Source organism: Alligator sinensis, unplaced genomic scaffold (genome assembly GCF_000455745.1).
Source record: "Alligator sinensis unplaced genomic scaffold, ASM45574v1 scaffold1405_1, whole genome shotgun sequence".
NCBI lineage: Eukaryota > Metazoa > Chordata > Crocodylia > Alligatoridae > Alligator > Alligator sinensis.
This window is the reverse complement of record NW_005843095.1, coordinates 84,711-109,077: the sequence shown is the minus strand read 5'-3', so window position 1 is coordinate 109,077 and position 24,367 is coordinate 84,711. Positions and strand designations below refer to the sequence as shown.

Sequence of the window (24,367 nt, the reverse complement as noted above, 5' to 3'; positions counted from 1 at the left end):
AACAGGGAACAGAGGGCTCAATCATGCCAGAGCTGAACTATATGACCCCTCTTCAAGCTGGGTGGGCAGCCAGAGGAGTTTGCCACATCCTGCAGCTAAGGGGTTAACAAAGCAGCCACAGGTTTTTATTCCCTGATATTGCAGCTACCTATATTTCCTTGCAAAAATATTTACTGGTATTTTTTCTTTGTTTTACTCTCCAAAAACAAGGCACATGTAATACTCAGGGGTGCGTGGTATGTGAGAAAAATATGGTATTAATGAAGTCAACACTTTTCCGGCAAAGGACAAAACATGCCAAGCAATAACATTGTCCTAGGAATATTTTTTCTGCGGTGTATTCAGACAACACTGCACTAGCCCCTTAGCACCAACACAACACAAGAGCATAGACATGGTGCTATTAATGGTTATCTGTTATATCATGTTCCCTACTGCAATATATGGTATTCCTCAATAGAGCTGCTTCATGTAACATGAAGTCTATTCAGAAGCGCGTCCCTTTTAAACACATTTTAGAATATAACATGAAGAATGTAGTAAGACTCAGGCATAATATGGGGCAAAATGAGCAAATGGGTTTGTCCTATTCCATGCTGAATATGAGATAACATCATGCCTGCAGCCCGGGCAGAGAAATATCTTTAACAGGGCTGATAGGCTTGATATTATAACACATTTCCAAGGGTACAAATAATACTGTGAAATACAGATTTTAAATGCCTTTGTCAGAGCTGTATTTCTGTGATTAGCTCTTATTTTATAGCATTAGTTTAACAGAATGCAACCATTCTTATACAACAAATGATCATCATAAAACCTTATGAGAGAGAATATTTTTTCCATTTTACAAAGCTAGTGTATTGATCAGATTTAGCAGAAATAACTGGAGCTTAAGTTATTGGCAATTTATGCCTTTTATAGTTTGAATAAACCAAGGTAAAGGAAAGATATTGGTTAATATGCAAAATAATGTGTTAGTTGAACACTATATTCAAATATAAGCTTGTTTTAAAAGCAATTACATTAAAGGCCAGCAGAATGTATTGGAAGACAATGTTTTGCACTTCAAAGTGAAGGCATTCTCATACCCCTTTAACGAAGTTCTAAATAAAGATAAAATCACTCCCACTACAAAACTCATTTAAACTGTTCTAATGGGATTTTCTCTAGCTCATTAACACTACACTTTTACAATCTTTAAGAGCCCCAACTATTAATTCAAAACCTTCTTTGAAGCATCACCTGCTTTCTAAAGAATTCTAACTTGGGAACTAAAGTGTCATGCCATTCAGTTACAACTATATGGAATATAGGAGAATCCAAGTTCTTTTCAACAAGGAAGTGGCTGCTTCTTTATTCTGGGCAGTCACTCTTTGATTCTAAAAACATTCAGGTCCATTTCCTTGAAAATACATGCAAACCTGAGCCACCAAATTCCATTTTCTTCTAAACTGGTAGCCATTCACTACATCGTGAAGCGGAATATTACGTTGTAGAGAAAAACATTTCAGGAGGCATATTTTCAACGAGAGATCCTTTGCAATAAGACTAGTTTCAGACTACCTAACCGCTGAAAAAATAAAAGGGGGCAAAAGATGCAACTTAGCCAAAATTTCTGCTCTCATACCACATACCATGCAGAATTTAAGGTAGATACCTTATACTGCATAGTTTCAAGTCGTCTTTGTTACTATAGTAACCACAGAACAACACAGTTTACCATCCTTGAAGTTAATAACAATCTCTTACCTCACTTACCAAAAAACCTAACAAAAAACAAAACAAAACAAAAAACCCCACTTTGCTGAAGGATACTGTTGGGATTTCTTCCCCTTGTGGCAGTACAATTAAGTTCCAACCTTCTGGATGTCATACCTATAGAATACATTTATTCTGAGAAATCCTAGCTAAAGCTGAGACCACCATTGTACAAACCTCTATTTGAGAGATGGCAATTTTTAGCACATCTTAAGAGAATCAGAAACTTATACTGGTCAGAAACTCCATTTGGTTCCATGATTGCTCTTTTACTAAAACACACAATGGCACCGTGGTACCAGTTCTGCAAGCGTGGTCTTTCAGGTACACAATTATACATCTAAAAAACATGTTAGCCAACAGTGCTATCACTTGGACTTCCTCCCATAAGAGCAACTAACCTAAATAAGACCTTAGCAAGATAGTAACTGCACTGATTTAAAGCACTTAATTTTAAAAACCAATTTTAACATAAGCTAGTACTAATGTTACCATGGGGACTCTGAACTTAAAAAAATCAATTAAGTCAGTTTCAAGTAATTCTGCATACGTCAGGTGTCAGCTGATTTTTAAAAGGTGCAGATATCCGATACAGGCATCTGATGAAAGCTGCTGCAAAGAACAACTTTGTTAAACCAGCGCAATTTGTGCCAACACAAGACCCAAGACATTAAGAACAATACTGTTTCTAGAGGACAAGCAATGGTTCGGGACAAGAAATGGCAACATTATATAGCAGGAGACTGTTTTAATGGAGCTTAGCTGTGCCAGAGCTAGTGACTTCCAACCCAGCTAACATGTAAGCTGGAGCAAGAGCTACTGATTCTCCCTGCCACACTGTTGCCGCTGCTTCTTTCTGCCATTTAACTGCCTCATGCCCAATGCTCCTGCCCCACTAGCATGCCCCAGCATACTGGATAACATGACTCCAGTAGCCATATCTGACTTGCAGGCAGCAGGCTGCCAACCCCTGGTCTAGGAAAAGAGATGTGCTATTTTCACAGAGCTCCACTATTTTGGACCACAATAACTTGAATTTCCCTTAGAATAGGCTGGTGTTAATAGTAACATTTTGAATTGAAGATAAAATATGAGTTTGGTCTCTCACTTGTAAGTCTCTTCTTAAGGCTGACCCTTAACCATGGCTTCTGGGCAGGCGTATGTCCACACAACATGATCCAATACTGTGCAGAGATACCCAAGTTCACTTGTCTGTCGTGTGATGTAGACATACCCTTTGGGGTCCTGCTCGTGTAGAACACCTCAAGGAATCAGGGTCATAACTGCCATTTATTGTGTAAAAACATCATGAACCACAATTAGAAGAACAGAGGAATAGAAAGCAACAGTGTTTCTGATCCCTTCCTCCCTCCAAGTGACTTTCAAAAGCAACTAGCAATTGCACAGGTACCTCTATTTCTCAGTGTCCAATTTAAGACCTCTCAAGAACTTGACTTACTATGCCCATTGCTAACTCAGTTCACTTGAATGGGTCAAGATGGGCACTCAAAAACTGAGACAGCCAAAAATCACGAGTAAAATTTGGAAAGCTTGGCTTTCATTTCTAAGTGTAGAACAAAGCCTCCCAATGTACTACACAGGATTTGAGATCTAGTATCTCAAACCCCTCTTAATATTAACACCATGATTTATGTAATGCTTTTTCAAACATAAGGTTTGTATGAAGAATGAAGAAGTACCTGAGGTGGGTACCCAAAGGAAAAGGTACTGGGGTCACAGGGAAAAAAAGAAAATCATTCCAGCATGACGCTGCCTTTATTCACTGCTATATCAGCATCCTAAAAGCACTGCTAGACAAACTACTTTCAAAGTTCAGCAATTTAAGGTCAGTTTGGGTCCAGTCATTGTAAGGCATGCCATCAATTAGAGAGTCCAAGGCTTAGACCTATCAACACTGCTGGAGTACATTCACTATGGGCTCCTATAGACATGTGGGGAGTCTTCTCTGACACTGGAAATCCAGTGTGTCAAAGCAGACTCGATTAATCGCTCCGGCAGCCTTCTATGTCATATGTGTCAGTGTCTCCCTGCATCCCCACGCTGAAAAAGTGGCATTGGGCGCTTTGAAATAAAACATGTTCAATCAGCTTTACTTCAAAGCACCCCACTGCCATTTTTTCAGTGTAGGGATGCTGATGCACGGGCGTTTTTAATTAGTGCAACTCACTAGTTAAAGCACCTGGTGCTGTATGCCAAAACACACGTAAAAATGCCCACTGATCTTTTGCTGACGGCTTGTATTGTTCCAAAGAGGTGGGGGTCACTAAACTAACAGAAGGTTCGTAGAACCTCACCTACAACAAAAGTGTGCGTGGAAACTGATGGCAAAAGGCAACTTTTAATGACAACACTTTTCTAAAGCAGACCTACACCTCAATGTGCGATTTTAAACTGATTGTGTTCAGATGTTACCAACTCTCATGTTGACACATTTCCGTTTAGCTGAAGTCAACTAAGAGTCTAAGCTAACTTGAAATAAACCACTAACCTGAAAGGAGATTGTCCACTGAGGAGTTTGCATTGCCTTATCTAAACCTTTTTGAAAACAAATTTATTTCAGCTGATGCACTTTAGAAAGGGCCTTGGTAAAATCTGCTGGTAAAAGCAAGCATGTTCCTGGGAGACACCAAAGTGGCCACATGGAATGATGTACGTATTCCAAGCACAGGCTGTGTGAGAAAAATAACAAATTTCCCTTAAAATGCATATTTCCTAGGTAACCTTAGTTCTAAGGCATCTAGTAATTGTGCGGGCCGGGAGCGACCCGAGCCCTTTTCCGTGCTGTACGTGGGCTGCGGCCAGCAGCCCGGGCACACTGGGTCGGAGAGGGAAGGCCGTCGAGCTGGAATTGGGCACAAACGCTTAGCGGTAGTTTAAAAGATTGTTTACTTACACCGAGATGGCAGTGGTGTAGGCTGGAAAACTTGCTTGAGTTGCGGTTACAGACAGACAACAAAACAAAACTCGAACCTGCAGGGCATGAGGGTACGTCGCAAGGGGTTTTCGGCGACGGGAAGATGCAAAACACGAGGGTACGTCGCAAGGGTTTTTGGCGACGGAAAGATAAACCTGCAGGACTCGAACCCAGGTAGAAGAGCTCTGAAGTCGGTCGTCTGGCAAGGACTCACACGAAGTTTGCTAGGCTCCGTGGGTCCAGTTCTTTTGCGTGCAGGAAGGGATACGCCTAGGCTGCGATCGACGACGGGGAGAGGCTAGAGGTTGATCAGACCTCTGTTGCCTGCTTGAAATGCGCTGGGTCCGCAAGGATCCGCAGCGCTTAGAGATCTTCACACAGCGTGAAGTCTCCTCCTCCCGGTGTTCGTGGAGTCCTCCAACTTGGGCGGAAACCACCCAAGCCTTTTATACGGCTAGCAAGCCAATCACTAGCCGCCACGTGTGAACAATTTAGAACCGGCCAATAATGGGGCTCAAATTAGCATACAAAAGGCAGGAACTCTTTGCAACGAGCATTTCTGTGCTGCAACAAAGAAATGCACCCTGCAAAGAAAGCTTCAAATTGGCGGGAAATTCTCCCTTGCACCGGGGTTCTCTTTTGCAGCAGAAAACTCCACCATGCAAGGAAGCTATAATTTAGCGGGAACAATTTAGCAGTGCCGAAGCACACAAAAACAAAAATCACACCCTTTGGGTTGTGACAGTAATATTATAACTAACTGGAGATGCCAGGATTGTTTGTATCTGGAGATACCAAAAGTTAACCTGATATCAAAATACCTTTCTACCACAAGTTGGCAGCAGAAAAGATGAACTACAGCAACATGCATTTAAAATTACAAGCAGCTGTGATATTGGAAAAAGTATTTTAAGGAAAAGGTTGGTATTAATGGTGTTGTGGATATCATCGGGATGTATACTACCAAGTATATAATAAGTCACTAATTGGTAACAAACAGGCTACTAATTATTTCTTAGCATTACAACACTCTCCTAGGTGGAAAGGACATTTCTACAGACTAAGGTAGAGGCAGGGGTAGAGAGAAATGGAATCTTCCCAATTTTTTAAAAATCTAACCATGCTCCTTGCTTACACATTTGTATGTTTTCAAAGGGAGGTGTTTTGATATTGTCAGAAAGAATGTAGACTTTGATTGTAAATTCACATTATTACAGTTATGAAGAAAATACTATCAATTACCAATCTAAAATTAAGCAAATTACTTTCTACTTATCAACTCTCTCCTGTCCTCTTTTAGGATTAGAATTTCTCCCATCTGCTATTACAGTGGAATACTACTTTATTCCTGAATGAGTGCATGCACATGAGGGTTTACCAATGAGTATGCACTGACCTTGAGTTGACACCCCTTTACTTTAGTCCCAACACCTTTAGCTGATTCCCCTTAATTTTCCTGAGTGTCTCCATGCAGACAAAACTGATGCCTCCCTGGAATACATGTTAGCAAAACACAAATTACTCGGCCCAATACCAGGGTAACTGAGTAAAACAGAGGAGGTCACATATTACCTAGCAATCCAATCTGGTCTTAAATTCTGAGAATCTAGGAAGTGGGATGTGGGATATTCACAGTTTAACATACTACAGTCTAGAAAATAACCTACAACCCAGAAATTCTGTTCTAAGATTAAAACTTTATAACAAGGGTCCTACATTTTATTTGGCCTAGACTTAAATCATATACCAGGAGTGACAGAATAATGTGACGTGATGTGCCTAAACCAAGCCTTCCCTCACTGCTCTCCTACCTCTCTGCTCCAGATCAACTGGTGGTTTTACCTTTAAATTCAATTATATTTCCCACAATCCTTTGTGAACCTTAATTTTCTGTTGAAAATGTGTAACTGCATTGTACAAGTTGCAACAAAACTGGAGGCTGACACTTAATACCAAACAAGTTGCGAAAGTGATAAGAAAAAGAAGCGATTATGAGAATTGACAAAATACCTGCCCTACCACTTCTGGCAAAAGAAAAGCAAGTATGTGATTTAGCTTAATGTTTAAATTAAAAATTATAATTGTGAAACAGCTAGCACTGAGATTTAAAGCACACCCACTGGACTTCAGTGCTTGACAGTATTTCAAGATGGACAAGGCAGTTAACACTTGTCAGTACTGCCCTGTTCTACAGATTTCAATGCGACTATACCACTTTCTTCCTTCAGATGGAAGGCTTCAGAGTCTTAGTGTGGCAGTTTATGTAGCTGCATTCACACCTTGCATATACAGGCAACCCTCACCATATGCAGGGGATATGTTCTCATATCCCCTGCAAATGGCGAAATCCACAAATAAGAGCAGAGCTCCCAAGGAGCTCCTTTAAGTGTATTTAAGAAGCAGGTTCGGCATTTGCAAATATTTGAAACTGCAAATGCCGAACCTGCGAATAGTGAGGGTTTCCTGTAAATGTAACCGACCAAATTTAAGCTCTTTGTAACCTTAAAAGCAATTAAAATTACATGGACACACTTCTGCTATGTACATGCCCAAGTCATGCAAGATCAGATCTTTTTGGCCAGCAGCATCCATGAGGTTTGTGCTTGCTTCTTAGATGGCCTTGCCCCTCTCCCAAACCCAAAGACATAAAGGTAAGTTGGTCCAACCATCCCTCAGTTCCCTTGCCTGAAAGGAACCACCTTCTACAATCAGATAAATAACCTTTTTTAAACAATTGCTAACAAGGTTCCTACAAACCTGAGTTAGGCACCTGAAAATGGCATGCACCACAGCCAGCCTGCTGGACACGGAAGGGAGCACTTCTACAACTGTGTGTCCAGCAGGTTGGCTGTAGTGCATGCTGTTTTCAGGTGCTGAACTCAGGACCATGGCTGTTAAAAACTAAGAGTAGTGACATTCAGTGTCACCATACCAAAGTCCTTGGTCGATCTGGTCCTACAATCAGTGAGAATGGAAAGGATCTTGCTGCCCCATCCCTGCCTGAGGTACTGCATGATTGTAAAAATGGTATGCTATGTAAGCTAGATACAATCCTAAATTCACAAAAGATGAACTCAGTGAGGTGTGTGAAGCCCATGACAGACCACCAACCCTTTTTTCTTCTTCTTCCTGTTACAGAAGTAAAACCACTTACCCCTAAGCTCTAAAAGCCCCCCCCTCCACAGATTCAGAAGTTACCTCCTGTTTTTCAAAAAAGGTCTTGCAAGAAGAGTTACTCCTGAGACTGAATAGCAAAGGAAGGAAGGGACTAGAACAGAACTGTACACAAAAAGCTTTTGCTGAGAAACTCAGTGATACCGGGACCCTTGGAAAATGTCAGAACAACTGCCAAAGTAAAAGGGGTGGGGTATCTCTGATGCCATGGCAGAGGGGAGAGAGGGAGATAGAGAGAAAGAGAAGAGAGAGAGAGAGAAACACAGCAGTTGGAATAGCAATAGTGGGTTACCCAGAATCACTGCCTCTTCCTGAGCATTTCTGAAATACTCAGGTTATAGCAATATGGATCAATGAAGCCTGTTTGTTTTCTCCTTGGAGCAGCTCCTTTATAAGCCCAAAAAGTGCAAGACTAACTTTGATTTTTTACATACGATGGCCGTGTCACCCTTGGGAGGAGGAGTCACAGACCTTAAAAGGAAGGTCTTCTATGATGATTTGCATCTTTTTGGATTCTTCTCCCTGCCCTCCTAAAGTGCTTCCCATTACCAGAGATATTTGTCTCAGTTTACATAATTTTGTTAGATGCATCCAAAGCCTGCTGGAAAGTTTTGGCAACTATCAGTGATCCCTCAAGCATGATCTATGGCGAGTGACCATGTTACTAGATGCAAATAAAAAACTACCCAAATCACATGAGAGGGAATTGGTACATCTTCACTCTTCTGAATGTGGCCAATATTGATGTTTATTACTGTTCCTTTCAGGGCTTTAACAAACCTTTCCAGGCTTCACAGCCATGAAAGCATGCAGAATGCAGCTAAGTGCAATTTATCTTACTTTAACTCCAGTGGGATGTCAAGAATCTAACACACGCTTCATCAAAACCTACAAGTTATCCATCAGATTAATCTTGATGTCATCCTTCAACAAGGCATGGAAAGATTCACTGCCTTATCAGGTAAGGAAGAAATTACAACCAGGATCAATTGTTCCTCCATGGTAACATGTTGATCCATATCCTCTCTCTCCTTCTGTTTGCTTAGGAGTCACAATAGCAAGTCTACACTGCCTATTAAGGAAGAGGTTTAACTGCATTAGCAAAAACAATGAATTCCAACTTGTAGAATCAGGACTGCATACCACAGGATGCAAATAGGCCCACAAAATGATAACTATCCGACTACTGGACCCAGGAAAGAATGCTAAGAAGGAAAGGGTATGGTACTACAGGAAGGGGAAATAAATACTATGGAGTCATCCTCGATGCAAAGCTGAAGATGAACTGAAGTATACCGAGCTATCCCTTGAGATATACTTGGGAACCCCAGCTTCCCTGTTACCCAGGAAACACAGAAGTAAGTATCCTTGCCAGTTTCTGCACAGGATACTGTGGTGAACATGCTGGTATTAAGAAGCTGAATCCTGCTGAGAATATCTACATTAGAAACAGAATCTATGGCCAAGCAAATGAAATCTGTAGATGTAACTGGTATTGCAGACACTTCCTCTCTAACGAATACTAAAGCACCAGAGAGCTCCATCTTAGATCACTGGTTACCCTTTGACTTCAGAGCCTCAGACAAGTGTAGAACAAACCAACTCATGTCCTGACACCAGAAGGAAAAAACTTATCTGCTCTGCAAGTCTCAGAAACTGATGTCTTCCAGCAGACAGATCCATATTTAGTAAACCGTCTTGCAATTGTTTGCTTCTAAGGCTGAAGTGATTAGAATTAAACATCCTTTACTGCTGATACAATTGATAATTTTTAACACTATATCTGATTTTACCGTGTCAATTGTGGATCTATGTACAACATTTTTTTATAGATTCATGATTTGATTACTATATTTATACTAATAATGTTTGTATAATGGTTGGATATATTTTATTATATTTGTATTTCTGTTATTTTTGCTTATATTTCTTTATATTATGGTTGTATGTTTTTCATGTTGTTTCCAGAAGCATGGCTTTCAGCCAGATCCACAACAACAACAACAACAACTGATGCCTTCAGTGACAAGTCAGCTAGGGAGCCTGAAGGTGAACTACAGTTTGAAGAAACACTCAAGGACAAACTTAGTCATGCTTATTTTCTTTCCTGGGTCTGAGATGGCTCTCATTGAATGCTTCAAGAAGAACAGCTTAAGGTGAGCCACACTTGCCTTCAGAGCTCCCTTAACAAAGGGAACAGAAAAACTGAACACCGATGGGGAATAAGTCTTTTCCCATGGCAAAGTTGTTGTTTTCAGCTTCAGTCAATCAGCAGAACAACTTATAAATGGGGCAAATTTTGAATCCACTGAACTTTGCATCAGCTATAGAGGCTAGGTCCTACTACTGGGGAAGCCCCTAATACTACCAAGTTTTACTTATATGTCTAATGGTTAAAACAAATTCAATACAATAACCACACTATTTAGTACATAAGCTACATACATAGAAGGGTTCTTAAGACACACAGTGCAAGAAACACTAATACTGTCACAGGTTCAATCTCATACCCAAGGGCAACTGAAAATTTGTGGTAAATGAAAAATAGATTTTTCAGATTAGTGGCAATTACAAACAAAAATTTTTGGTTTGAAAGGAAAGTTTTTAGTGATTGAAAAATATCGTTTGGGTGAATAAAAACATTTAAGTTCTTATTTCATTAAAGTAATTAGTACAATTCAAAGGAGGTGTCAGAGTGAACAAGGCAGTTTCAAAATACAAAATGAGGAAAACACATTTTATAAAAATTTCAGATTTTTTTAAAACAGAAAATTCAATGGACACATCCATTTAAGATGTTCTGGTGTTGCCATATCTTTTTTCACTGAAAAGAGTTCCGCATGTAGAATGTCATCTGGCTCTGCATAGAAGGAACAGAGGCTGCTGTGCCTACTCTATTCTTAATGCTCTAGATGAGGGGTTCAAGGGCAACCAAGAAGAGACATGACCCTGGCGCACACTGCTAGCCAAAAGAATCTGATCTTGTATATATACATAAGCCACATTTGCACCAGGATGTGGATTCACCTGACTTTACTTGAAGAAGAAATTAATTTTCTTGCAAACAGAGAAATCCACTGGTGAATTTTCACTATAAATCAACAAAAATATTTGACTAACATTCAGTCAAGATCAGAGTCAATATTTGCGTGTGAAGTTCAAATGCTGAGTTAATCTTGCGATTCAAATGGCTGTCTGAAAATCTGAGCAAGAAAGGCAAGCCGCTAAACAATGCTAGAATCATTATGAGCATTAATGACTTTATTCATCAATCACATGGTAGTGACCCAAAAACCTAATATTTTAAAATGCTTTAATGCAACTTCGCTGGTTACACAAGATAGACAAGAATTGTAAAAGGTATTAAAACTATCTAAACTGGGTGTCAAGTGTCACTTCAAAAAATACATTAACCAACTCTCTTTAAAAAGAGAGTTGTCCCCAGTCTGTTCCTTACACAGATAAACCTTGGCACTTTGTCAAGACTAGAATTTAAAGTGTAATGTCAACAAAATGTTTGAAGTCTAGTGCAGACTAATGTGCCACCCATGTAAAATTACAGCTTAAAGGATTTTATACATGCCAATATCACACTTTTAAACCCGTTTAGGCACAGAACTTCAGACAACAGAGCTGCTAAAAGCAGATGATCGACCAGGAAAAATGCATGGAATCGACTTTGTTAACGTAAACAGTGTCTAGAGTACAGCGTTTATACTGCTGCAGTTAAAATGTTAGTGTAGACAGAACCTGTGATAGAACAGTTTGACAAGAAGGGAACTGAGAGCTAATGAATGAGAGAAAGGTGAATGTGCAAAAGTAGAGTTAGCTTTAATCTTCTGTTACCTTAATAACCACATATATCTCTGTACAAGCCACTATTTGCCAAAACAATTTAGCACTTCAGTCTTAATCATTTCCCCACTCTCCCTCAAACATGGTATCACAGCATGCCACCTACACATTTTTTTTTTTTTTATAAAAAGTGTTTGAAACAGCACTTGCAATTCTTCAGAAACAAATTGTTAACCCCAACTTTGGTTAATGTACAAATAAACCTGAAATTTAGGTTCTACTGTGGAAAACCAGAAAGAGATGTATTTATTGTCACGGAATTCATCAACCCCCTTTCTTTATGGTTTGTCTACAACTACTCTTTCAATCTGAAAGATACTTACTGATGTTGAAGCTTGAATTAAATGTTATCACACTCTTTATTCCATCTCAGGGTGTCATCTGTTACCAAAATAATAAAGATGCTACCCAAAGAAAGGGTGAATGTCATGTTCATTTTGATAGAAGGTAGTTAAGAGCTGTCAATTGTGATGATCAGCAGATAGAACACGTATAAGAATGAATGTCCCTTTGCTTACAAAGGGCAAAACTAAATGAAATGTTGGTGACAACACAATGCAGATTCAAGACTTTTCTTTTTTAAAAAAAGAAAGAAGATCATTTGCAGACTACAAGACTTATTTATGTTGAAACTCAAATCAAGAGAGAGGATGATGTTAATGATGTTCTACTCTAATCATTAATCCTGTCTGGTACTAGACGTTAGAAACCATGAATATCAATTATCTCTGAAATCTGGTGCTTATAAATACAATAGTTTTACAACTCAAACATTACCATATGATTTTAGTCATGCTATGCCATTCATTGCAAAAGTTGCCAAGCTGCTTCTACTACTGCACCTATCTTAGCTGTCTATAATATTAGTTCAGACATCTGTAAACAATAAGGGCTACAGAAGCAACTAAGGCTTAAAGAGAGAAAGTAGGAGGATAAGCAATACCAGGGTCGGGACAGGGATGAGCTCTACTTTAAACTACAGCAATTTCAGTTAAACATTAATGTAAAAAAGTAATGCCTACCTGATATTCTTGATAAAAAGTCCAAAATTTCCTAAACCAGGAAGAAATTAAAACAAAAACATCTTTTCAAAGGCCATGAAACATGCAAATACACGTGCTATCTGCCTAGAAATGGCCTGTCCCAAAATTTTCATGGCCCCCCCACAGAAGGTAAACCTGAGTCAAGATGGGTATTTTATATGGCGGGGGACCAAAAAACCTCAAGAGAACTCTAAGGGAGAAAGCAGAAGGAAAGAGTTTAAAAAAACATGACATTCAACTAAGACTAGGGACAGGTGTTTAGTTCCAGCACTAAGAACTTTTTAGCACTGGAGAAACTACTTGGAGCTGAAGCATACAGGCATTTCAGCCCCCTGGCTGGAGAGTTACGAAGATGCCTCAAAGGCAAGGTCTCCAGCCAGAGAGGACTATGGCGGGCGCTGCTCCTTGGATCCTCTCTGTCCTGCTAGAGGACCCTGGTGTTTGGCAGCTGGCCCTTGCCCTGCCAGGGAAGGGGGCAGGCTGTCAATAAGTAGCTGGCAGAGGCAGTGTGGCTTCACCCATCCCAGGGGGCCCAAGAGGAGTTGAGCCGGAGGGAAATATTTCTCCTGCATCCTGGGGCTCTCAGGATGGTTGAAGCCCCCCCAGCCAGTTCTGCAGATCAGCAGGATGGGAAATTTCCTTGCAGGGTGACCCATTCAGGGGAAACACAGGACATGTCAAGCCACAAGGGGATGCTCCCCTCTCCCCTTCACAGCCCCAGGTCACCCCAGCTCTGTCCAAGGGGTGGGAGGCCTGAAACATCTGGGGCTCCCCAGAATGAGTCGAGTCCCTCCTCTTCAGCCCCACTTGTACAGAACTGGGGTGACCTAGGATTCTGCAAGGGAAGGGTACTGGCACCACTACACAAACAGTTGAGGGACTATCCTGGATTGGTCAAGTGGCAGGAACTGCTGCTGCTTTCAATAGGGATATGGAAAGTTAAACGATTAAGCATTTAACCAATAAGCTCAGTGATAACCAGTTAGCTTACTGGTTACTGTTTAGCTCAGGGCAGGCACAGTCTAGCAGGTAAGGGAAGCTGCACAGTGCCCCAGATAATTTTTAAAACAATATTTACATCCCTAGCTTTTCTAGCAGCCTCAGCAGGGTCCTCACAGGGTTTCCTGACAGCTCAATGAGTGCCCTTGGAGGGAGGCAGAGCAGAAAACAGCGGGATACTGGGGATCCTCAGGGCTCCAAGAGAGGCAGACAGCCATTTAGGCTGTTGGGAGAAAACTTCTAGAAGAAAGAGCTTCCTGGTTGGAGGTGGCTCTCTTCTGTCAAAAAACCAGAAAACTTGAACAGCTGCATGTTTTCTCTTCATGCCAGGAGAAAAGCGTTCCTCCCAGCACAAATGGAACGCCTGTCCATAGCCTAAAACTCCCCACGTGGAAGCAGTAAAAGCAACATGCTTCCAGCCTGTACCAAGCTTGGCAATCAAGTTAGGGCAAAGAATCTGTGTGAAGAGATTGTGTCATTAAGTACCAGATTCAATTTATGTACAAGCTGCAGTAGCATTTAAAACCTCTGTGTATGCAAAATGAAGACAGCAATGTTATAAAGCCCTTATAATAAAGCAGCCATAGCATAACAGGAGTTATTCTATGATGAAAATTTGGGATGGACAACTATATAGCTATACATGTTTGTGTGCATGTGCACAGACACACACATGCACACACATGTGCATGTACACACACATGCATGCACGTACCAGGAAATAAGCCACCATGTTTAAAGGAAAAGTTAAAGTTGCATAATTCAAAAAGATCCCAGATTTAAGACCCATTAAAAAAACAAGAGGCTTTAAAAAGGATTGTTCTAAACCCTGCAAAACTATACATTGTATTGGACAGAAACACATTTTTCTGGCTGTACAAAATTCCTCAATAAAACCGTGAAGGGTCCCATACAGGAAAAGTTAAAAGAACATTTTAATTTTATACCTAGATCTAACTTGCTTATGTTGTTACTTTAGCTTGCTAATGCTTTACATAGATATTGATGCTGATAAAGACTTTGGATTTTCCCTTTTAGAAATAATATTATGAAGCTACTACCTAAGAAAGGCGCAGTATGAGCACACTTTCCTACATAAGCCAAGGATGGAATGTTTGTCATTACATTACAAAGACCCTGAGACAGCAGTTGACTTCTGGATTAAACATGCATTGTAATTTTATCCAGATTCCTATCAGCTCTTGGTAATACACTCAATTGTTTTTTTTGACAGGCTTTAAAAATTGATTTGTTTCCTCACCGGTGGAGTAGGAAGCTTTACCCAATGCACGCTTAATCCGGCAATTTCTGCATAATTTAGACTTTCATTTAAAAAGTTTAAGCTCTTACAGCTACTAAGAAAAGTTTTTCAAGTCAAAGTAATGCTGTGATCTCAACTTGGCAGATAATGGGCTTTACATAAAACTAACAAGGTTCTGGTCAGGTTTGCTGCTCCTCTGGAGAACCCCGCAGGCTGCTGTCAAGTGATCGAGAACAATAACAATTCTGGGTTGATTAGGAGAGCTATTGGGGCCACGCAATATCAACCAGAAGAATCCTTCTGACCCTATACTCAACCAGAAATACCACCGGAACAAGAGGATCTCTCAAAACAGAGGAACTAATTTTAAATACCATCACCATATCAGTATCACAAGGAAAAGGTCTTTATTGCTCCCTTAACATCAACAAAACCTTATTCAGTAGATTTATCCTGAGTTGTGAACAGTTTGACCAGGAGATCACAAGCTTTATTTTCAGATGTGGAGCACATTACTGCAGTCCATGTCCATTCGCTTAAAGGATTAGAGTATTACTATCAATTCCAACTACAACTACATCAAGTTCACTTGGAAAGTAAAGTTTGTAAAGAATGCAGACATCCCCCTTTTAAAAAAAGAGACCTCTAGAGTGCAGTTTCATTATGCTCATCTCTACCATCTCTCTATAGGTTTCTGGGTATAGTTTAAAGAATTTTGTTTGACCTATAAAACCTGGCAGGTACTCATTTGAGAGACTAGCACTCCCCTGGCTGACACTGCTATGAGCAGAAGTCTGCAAATTTATGCTGCTCCTAGATTTAGCTGGGTTGTCTGTGAGAGCCCCTTAACTTTGGAACTGTGTCCTTTTAACACTTTTCACCATAGCTTTATGGAAAGAGGAACTTCCCATTCACCCTCCCCCTCCCCCTAAATATGTTTGGGGTTGTGGGTGGTGTTGGAAAAAGATGCAACTTGGCCTTTGGTTTTGTCTTTTAATGCCGTGTCTCTGAAAACCCCCCACCAAAAGCCACCTAGGCCAAAAATACACAACATATTTTCTGGAAGAAACCTTTTCTATCCTGGGATCCTACAGACATACAAACCCACTGTCCCACTTTAAGGACCTGTGATGTACGAAAGAAAAAGTGCAAACACTTTTAGCCAGGACAACGACAGCTCATTTGAGTGAACTGCCATTCATTCTAAGTACAGACTGTGAGAAAAGGATTGTGCCACTCTTTTTGTCACAGGTTTCAACTCAAATCAATCAGAACAGCCTTTGGCAACTTCTATTTTTAGCCTTAAAGCTGGAAAAAAGTATTTCAAAATACGATAGAAAAAAGTCCAGTGATAAATTTCAAAATATTAGTAATTTAACCAAATGTAAAAAGCAGTAATTATACTGCAGAGCTAAAGCACAAATTAAACAGTTTAATCACTTCAAAATGCTGCACTCCAAGGCAGAATAATCTGTGCTACAGAACTGCCCATAGTTCTTATTTGGGACCAGGGCCCCATTTTGCCAGATGCTGATTGAATTTAAAAACAGAAAGCAAAATGCAGAGCATCCACTGAAGAACACACTGAATTGTCATGCAATTTTGAAAATAGCTAATTAAACCCATTTTTGAGCAATTCATGATGATCTTCTTATCCAGTTTAATTACCATTAAGTAACTAAACACACAAAACCTTCATAGACTCAACTTACTATATTTCCCCGCAGTTACTTTCTTCAATTGGATTTAAACTAAGCATCAGGTGGTATCCTAAAAATGTTTTGTTTTCATTCTTTCCCAAGTTACAAATCTTTAGTCTGTCATGTAAAACCACTGTCGGACTCGGTTTTCATAAAGCTGAGATTGAAGTCTTTTTTTTCCTTCCCCTGTCGGAAAATTCACTTCTTTTATATATTGTCATTCCCAATTATTCAAATAATAAAAAATTACCGTAAATTACTGTATTTACCTGAATCCAAGAGGACTTAGAACTTAAAACAACTCCCTAGTAATTAGATTCTATTTGTATAAAATCTAATTATTGGAGGGTCATCTTAAATTTGTCCCTGTCCACTGGTGCAGCAGACAAGCAGCAGTAAGAGAGCAGGAAGAAGAGACAAGTGGTCTGACCCCTGCCCCTTGCTCCCTCCAACTCTTGCTCCCCCCACTGCCTGGCCCCCCGCCCCCCAATGCTTTCATGCCCTGGCACCTGTCCCCCTGCTTCACGCCCACTGCAACACTTGCTCCTCCTACTGCCTGCTCCCTCTAGTGACTGCATGCCCTGGTACCTGCCTCCCACCCCCTTGCCTCCATTCCAGTTGTAGCCCATCCCTTTGCCCCCCACCCTGTTGCCTACCCTCCAGCTCCAACGGGGCACAGAGCACATGGTTGCTGTGGCCCCAAGCCAGCTGAGCAGTGGTTGTGGCAGCTCTGCCCCCAGCCCCAGAGCTGTCACCAACACTGCTGCTGCCGTGTGGCTGGGCAGGGACCAGAGTGACTATGTCAGAGCCAGAGCTTGAGGGTAGGCAGCAGAGGGTACCAGGGGATGCAGAGGCTGTAACTCCAAATCTAACCCCAAGCTCAAGGCTAGAGTCAGAAAAGTAGCAACTGCCCGCCCACCAAGCTTGTATGGCAGGGTGGAGGGAGGGATGAGGGGCTCCCCCCCCGCCCCATGTTCAATGGGGAAAAAATGTCATCTTGGATTTGAGTAAACATAGTAAGATGTTTTTCTTAATCAAAAGAAAAAAAACACCATGCACTAGCTAATAGACGTAAATTGCATTAACTTTAAAGCATACTTTAATTTTTCATTACTTGATAGTGTTTCTTATGAGTTCTAATTTGTTGAAGTCGACCAAAATGCCAGATTCAGCTTCAAAACATGAGAGAAAAAACAGCTAACTATTCGGGCACTGGCACAGCATTTGGGGGAGAACAGTTCAATTTTCTCTTCTGCTACAGACTTCCTGAATTATCTTGGTCAAATTATTTAGTCTCTCTGGGCCTTGGTATACCATCTACAAAACAGGGCTAGTAGTTTTATTACTAACAGTATTTTCCTACTTCACAGACAGAATAAGGGTATTGGAGTTTTGAGCATCAACCAATCTTAAGGCCCTGGGACCATGCAAGTACTTCAGACAACAAGACACAAATGTAGCTACACAGTGAGAGAAATATCTGCAAAATCTTGTCTAAACTACATTTTCTATAGAAGCTGCAATTCTTTGCAAAGGCTTTCAAATCTTGTAAATGATATTTTGAAATAAATCTGCTAATGTCAGAATCTATTTAATCCCTTCCAACAAAAGGAATTTTTGTTCACCTGCGCTCTCCCTAGCACTCTGTTAACTCAGTTTATTTTCTTAAAGACTGATTAGGGTGCGTCAACTTCCAATCTTTGCTTCATAGATATCTTTTGTTTTTACCTCACTGCAAATCCTTTTTCTGATGCAGGGATGGGCAATTATTTGGGCTTGCAGGCCACAGAGAGATTTGTTGAGTTATCACGGGCTGGGTCAGCACCCCTCACACCCACATAAGGAGCTTTAGTGAGTTGGATGGTGCTGTGGGCAAGCGGGGAGCAGTGTTCAGGAGCAGGACAGGCGGACGAGGCCAGGATCACTAGGCAGGGTCACAGTGCAGTGACAGCATGGGGCCCAAGGTAGAGCCATGATCCATTGCAGGGGCATGCAGGGAGCAGATCATGGCTCTGCCCTGGCCCTGCTCTGTCACTCCCCCAAGATCCTGGTCATGGCCCCAGACACAGATCCCCGTGTGGCTCCTGACCGGTCTCCATGGAGGGCCCAGGATGGCGACTGCACAGGACCAGGGCAGAGCTGTGATATGCTCCCTGCAAATCCCTCCCTGTAGAATGAGGGCTCTGCCTGGCCCTGCACTGTCACAGCCCTACAATTCTGAGGTCTTCACCAGCCAGGAGCCATGTGGGCAGGGTGTGTGGCCAGGAGGGGAGCTGTGTTTGGGCTGGGATTGTGGGGCAGTGACAGAGCGGGGCTGGGGCAGAACCATGATCTGTTCCCTGCACGCCCCTGCCCATGGAATCCATGCCCATCACAGGGGTATACAGGCAGCAGACTGAGGCTCTGCCCTAGCCCTGCGCTGTCACCACCCCAAGTTAGTAGGGTCTCTCTGGCCCCACCTACCCATCTCGCTTCTGGACACCATCTCTGCTGGCCCGCAGCCCCACCTTACCTGCCTGGCTGAGTGCTCTGCTCGCACAGCTCCTGCCCCTAGCGGTGAGTGTGGGGCGGATGGGCCAGGGTGCCTGGGCCCTGGGGCTGGGTCTAGCAGAGGCAGCCAGAAAGGAACCACTACCACCAGGCTTGCCAGGAAATAGAGTCTGGCCACTGCCCCAGCCCAGCTGCGTGCCCTGGGGTGTCAAGACCAGCTGCAAGCGCCATGGCCTGGGCTGCCTCTGTGCCTGGACCAGGCAGGGCCCATTGTGGGCCAGATCCAGGCCGTGGGCCATATTTTGCCCACCCCTGTTCTAACACCTTGGTATTGCTCTTGCAGGTAAAACATTTCTTTAGAAACAACCCAGCTCACACTGAAATGAAATTGTTTGTGTGTGTGTGTAATCTAAAACACACAGATTTTTGTTTGCAAATTTGCACAGACTTTTTTTTTGGGGGGGGGGGGTGGTCAGTTTCATGATAACAACACTTGTAGACTACACAAAGATGAATAAACTCTTTCCAGCTGACACTAAGTTGCTTCTCTTTGGACCATGTGCCATTGTGGTGGCAACTCCTATGGCTCCCTGAGCAGATACAGTGGTATGAGTTAAAGGCACAATCACTCATCCTTGCATCAAAATCTCAGGTATGGATTCCTGTTAGATATTCATTTGGATCATTGTACCATCACTTGTCCTGCTGTCAAAATCCTGAGTACACATTTGTTTTGGTGGCAGCAGGACAAGCAACAGTGGTGTTAACACCTGCAGTTACCTGAGCTGACTCAGAGGCTCAAGCAGCTGTGAGCATTAATGCTGATGCTGAAGGTGGATGTGGATCTGGCCTGCAGGGCCAAATAAGTATCACACCCCTGTCTTAAGCTATTCCTTGTGTTCCTTGCATCCAAAAAGGGAGAACCCAGGTTCAATGCTCTCCTTTGCCTGCTGGGATTTGTATCTCCCACTTCCCAGGGCAGTGACCTAAGTTCCAGGGTGCAGAATAGGCTGCAGGAGGGGGCACACTTGCAGACACACTTGAAGGGAGAGAGAGGCTGCAACTAGATTTAGACAGACTACAGAAGTGGGCAGATGAGAATCGGGTGGGGTTCAATGTAGACAAATGCAGGGTGCTGCACCTTGGGAGAAGGAATCCACAGCATACATACAGGCTGGGGAGTTCCCTTCTTGAAAGCACAGAGGCGGAAAGGGATCTCAGAGTCATTATTGACGCCAAGATGAACATGAGCTGCCAATGCCAGACCGCACCCAGCAAGGCCAGCCATACCTTGTCATGCATTCAAAGGTGCATCTGAAGCCGGTCCAGAGAGGTGATACTCCCCCTCTATGTGGCTTTTGTCAGGCCACAGTTGGAGTACTGCGTCCAGTACTGGGCACCACACTTCAAAAGGGATGTGGCCAGCCTGGAGAGGGTTCAGAGGAGGGCCACCCGCTTGGCGAGAGGGCAGCAGGACAGGTCCTATGAGGAGAGACTGAGGAACCTGAACCTGTTCAGCCTCAGCAAGAGGAGGCTGAGGGGCGACCTGGTGGCTGCCTACAAGCTCATCAGGGGGGATCAACAGCAAATAGGCAGAGCTCTGTTCTCCGCAGCACCACCTGGGGTGACGAGGAACAATGGTCATAAGCTGATGGAGAATAAGTTTAGGTTGGAGATCAGAAGGCAATATTTTACAGTTACGGTGGCCAAAATCTGGAACCAACTTCCCAGGGAAGTGGTCCTCACCCCTACCTTGGGCATGTTCAAGAGGAGGTTGGATGATCACCTGTCTGGGGTCTTGTGAACCCAGCATTCATTCCTGCCTGTGGCAGGGGGGTCAGGCTAGATGATCTGTTCAGGTCCCTCCTGACCCTACCTACGATGAAACTATGAAACATATAGAAACAAACAGTTTTGGCATCAATGACAAGAATCCAGGACAATGTTCTTCCAGGTGAATATCCTAAGTCTAACTCCAGTCATGCTCCCTTTTTGGGCTCAATGAACCTTGGGTTTCATTCTGCACAATGGAACAGCTTCAACAGAAGGATTCCAGGGTGCCATCACCCAACCCAGCCTTTAGTCTAGTAGTTGGAGCACTCTTCAGGGAACCACAAATTTGGGATTGAAGTACATCAGGTTGAGGATGTACACTGAACTCATCTTCCAAGAGGGTTTTCTCTTCCTTAACAAATGCTCTGAGCACTAGACCATTGTGTAAAAAGGTGGGCACCACCCACTTGGTACTTCAGACACATTTTAAAAATAAAGCTGCTGCAATTGCATGAAATCACGTTGGTATGCATCAAGCATGCCCAAATCAGGTTCCTCAAGAGACTTAAGCAAAACACCACCAAGCTTTTGGTTTCTCCTTGAGCTTAGGTGGGAGATAGGTGACCCAGCCCAAGCAGCCAATACCTAGGAAACTCCAGAATCAATTGAGAGGGCACCTAATGAGTTTGAGTGCCTCCAGCCTTAGTTTTATGCACTGCAATTTCAAAATTGAGTACCTCACGTCTTCTTAAGTCCCTATACAAAACTGACAGGACTGAGATTAGGGGCTTGACTCATGGGGACATTTATTGGTGTAACTATATTTATACCAATGCCATACCTTGTGTGGCCCCTCACTCTGGAATAAAGGTGCATTTTTCCAGTTTCTCTTGTTACTTTTAGAGATCAACTTAATGCATTTTTGTCTGTGATTATTTCAAGTCACTCTTAGAACTGATAAAAACCAAAAGTTAAAATATAATTTAAAAAAACACCACAAAAATGGGACTGGAATACCACAGGAGTTGACAGAGGGACTGTGAAGGGAAGGAACAATACCTTAAGCTACTTTTAACTACTCTAGCGAAAGTGATTTAAATGTAAAGTGTTGGCACTTCCCTTATGAACCATAACACAAGTCCTCTGTTCTGTATTTTATGACTGACCAGGGATCTAGAATTCTCACTGTCAGATGGATTAGATTAATTGGACTGAATTTTTGGAAAGAATGTTATGTTTTTTTTCTCAACAACTATCTCACAGTGCACCAGATGCAACAAAAGTGGTGCAGTAAAAGATGTATGAGTAGGTGAGCAACACAGAAGGAGGAGACATACAGAGCTACACTTGCCAATGCTGAGTTAATAGAAACCGGTAATACAGGCTGCCTTCTATTCTGCTCCCGTATATCCACAGCATGTCAGTTTAGCTCTGACTGCAGAATCTCCGTTGCTGATTGACACAAGCTAAACAAATATGAGCTACATTTTCAGATTCCAAATGTATGTACAACGTCCACCGTTTGTAAAGTCTTTTTTTCACTGAACCCCACCCCCAACCAAATCCAATAGGAATTGGATAACAAAGTGGCCCACAATATTTTACTATTTTGAGGACAAAAAAAAAAAAATCCCTTAAATACGGGAAGTGAATGGCAGAATATAGACATACTAGATAGATTACCTTCCATTTTTAAATGCATACCAACTTTCCCACTACATTAACTGGAGTCAGTCTTCAGAAATATATTGTGGCAAGCTATAAAGCATAGATACAGAGGAGCTATATTGAGGAACCTAGATGACCAATACCAGAATTTATTTCCTTCCCCCCACACACTTTGAACACAGCTTCCCCAGTCACTGCAATAATCAGATTTACCTGTACCTCACAAACTTGAACGACAGCTTCTGCAAATGTGATCATAGTTAATCCTGCAAGCATGTTTATCAGTCTCAGGCTTTCCTAGTTCAGAGCAGCAGACGTTTGATGTTGGTGACCAAGCTGTGTTACTTTCAAGGTGTTTTCATCCACATATGGAGAGAAAACAGATGCCCGTGTTACAGAACTGAGATTTAACCTTGCTAGCTAGGTGAACACATGATTCCGTGGCACGTTCCCTTTCTCCATTCACACAGGAAGACACAAGACGGTTTGGCCAGAAGTGTGTCCTCATCTATGCCAGCAGCTCGCCTAAAATCTCAAATGGTTGCAATGTTCTACCACCACTGGCAGCCTCACTGCATGCTTGCATTTTAACCCCCGAATCATCTAACCTTGCTGGAAACAGATCCAAACGATGCAGTGGTGATAAAAAAATTAAAAAAAAACCAACCCCCAAAAAACAAGACGGCTGATACCAGTTCCTACCTCTCCCCGCAGCTAGAAGGAAGCTGCAACAACGACAATGCAGCTGTGGCCAGAGGCAAGCACCAAGTGCAGGCAAGGCTTGAGCATCGCCACCTTGGACTCTCCCGGATGTAACCCTCACTGCTTTCAATGTGTCCTGGGCACCACAGAAGTGGCCTAACCAAGTGCAGGCTGCTTCTGTCAGGGGATCGGGCATGGTGGCGATGATGGCAGCTCCTAGGTGGGCGCCTTGGGGAGGGAAAGGCCAAACTTTCCACCCCGCTGCCCCAAGGGCCAAGCAGGAGCCGCCAGCTCCACCCCAGATAGAGCTGGAGGGTGGCACCCCCGCAGCATTGCCAGGTGCATGATAATGATCATATCTGTACACTGATGTCAACCCTTGCACGATCAATAACAGTAGGAGCATTCAAAGTGCACAATAGTTTTTGACGTGGCCAATTGATGCAGCATCCGCAAAACCCAACTCGCTCTCAGGGAGAGTAAACCGACTTTTGGGTTGGCTACCAGTGCTTCCTTACGATGGCTCGCCTCGAAATAAAGCAAGGCTTCAACTTTGCCGACCCCATCCTCATTCACTCCCTGGCGGCTTACACCGAGCTATAGAAAGTAAAGACGGCAGCTCATTTGCATATTTTTTCACCCTACCATCATGTTGCAGCAAATACCATCATTTCCGATACTATCGTTTCATAGTTATTGTTTCCGAGTTTCCGATACTCTTGTTTCATAGTTAAGACCTGGTGACTGAGCAGCTCCCCCTGGAGCAGGGAGGCCATGAGCGAGGGCCCCACCTGCCCTGGGGACAGGGCGGGGGCAGCGGTGCCAAGTCCACTTATGATAAGCAGAATTGGGCTTGCTTTTCTTTCTTTTTTTAAAGTTGATTCAAATTTTTTGAGAGTCGGGGGGGGGTGATAAGCACCCCACTCCCTTTTCTTTGCAATGGGTCGGGCTGGTTTGGAAAGGCAGCACTGCTCTTTTTTTCCCCTCATGAGACTTGGGGGGGGCG

At 42.6% G+C, this 24,367-nt stretch overlaps 1 protein-coding gene across 2 annotated transcripts in view; it reads right to left on the bottom strand.

Annotated features, from left to right (window-relative positions):
• The window catches only part of RAP2A (RAP2A, member of RAS oncogene family), a 37,247-nt gene that overhangs the window by 12,509 nt on the left and 371 nt on the right, over positions 1–24,367 (bottom strand). Inside the window, exon 2 of one of the 2 annotated variants that reach the window (XM_025193731.1) lies at positions 12,748–12,778. The exons of the other annotated variant lie outside the window; for it this stretch is intronic. Within the exon in view, the coding sequence (XP_025049516.1) occupies positions 12,748–12,778 (31 nt within the window). The remainder of the gene's footprint in view (positions 1–12,747; positions 12,779–24,367) is intronic. 2 annotated transcript variants of the gene reach the window in all.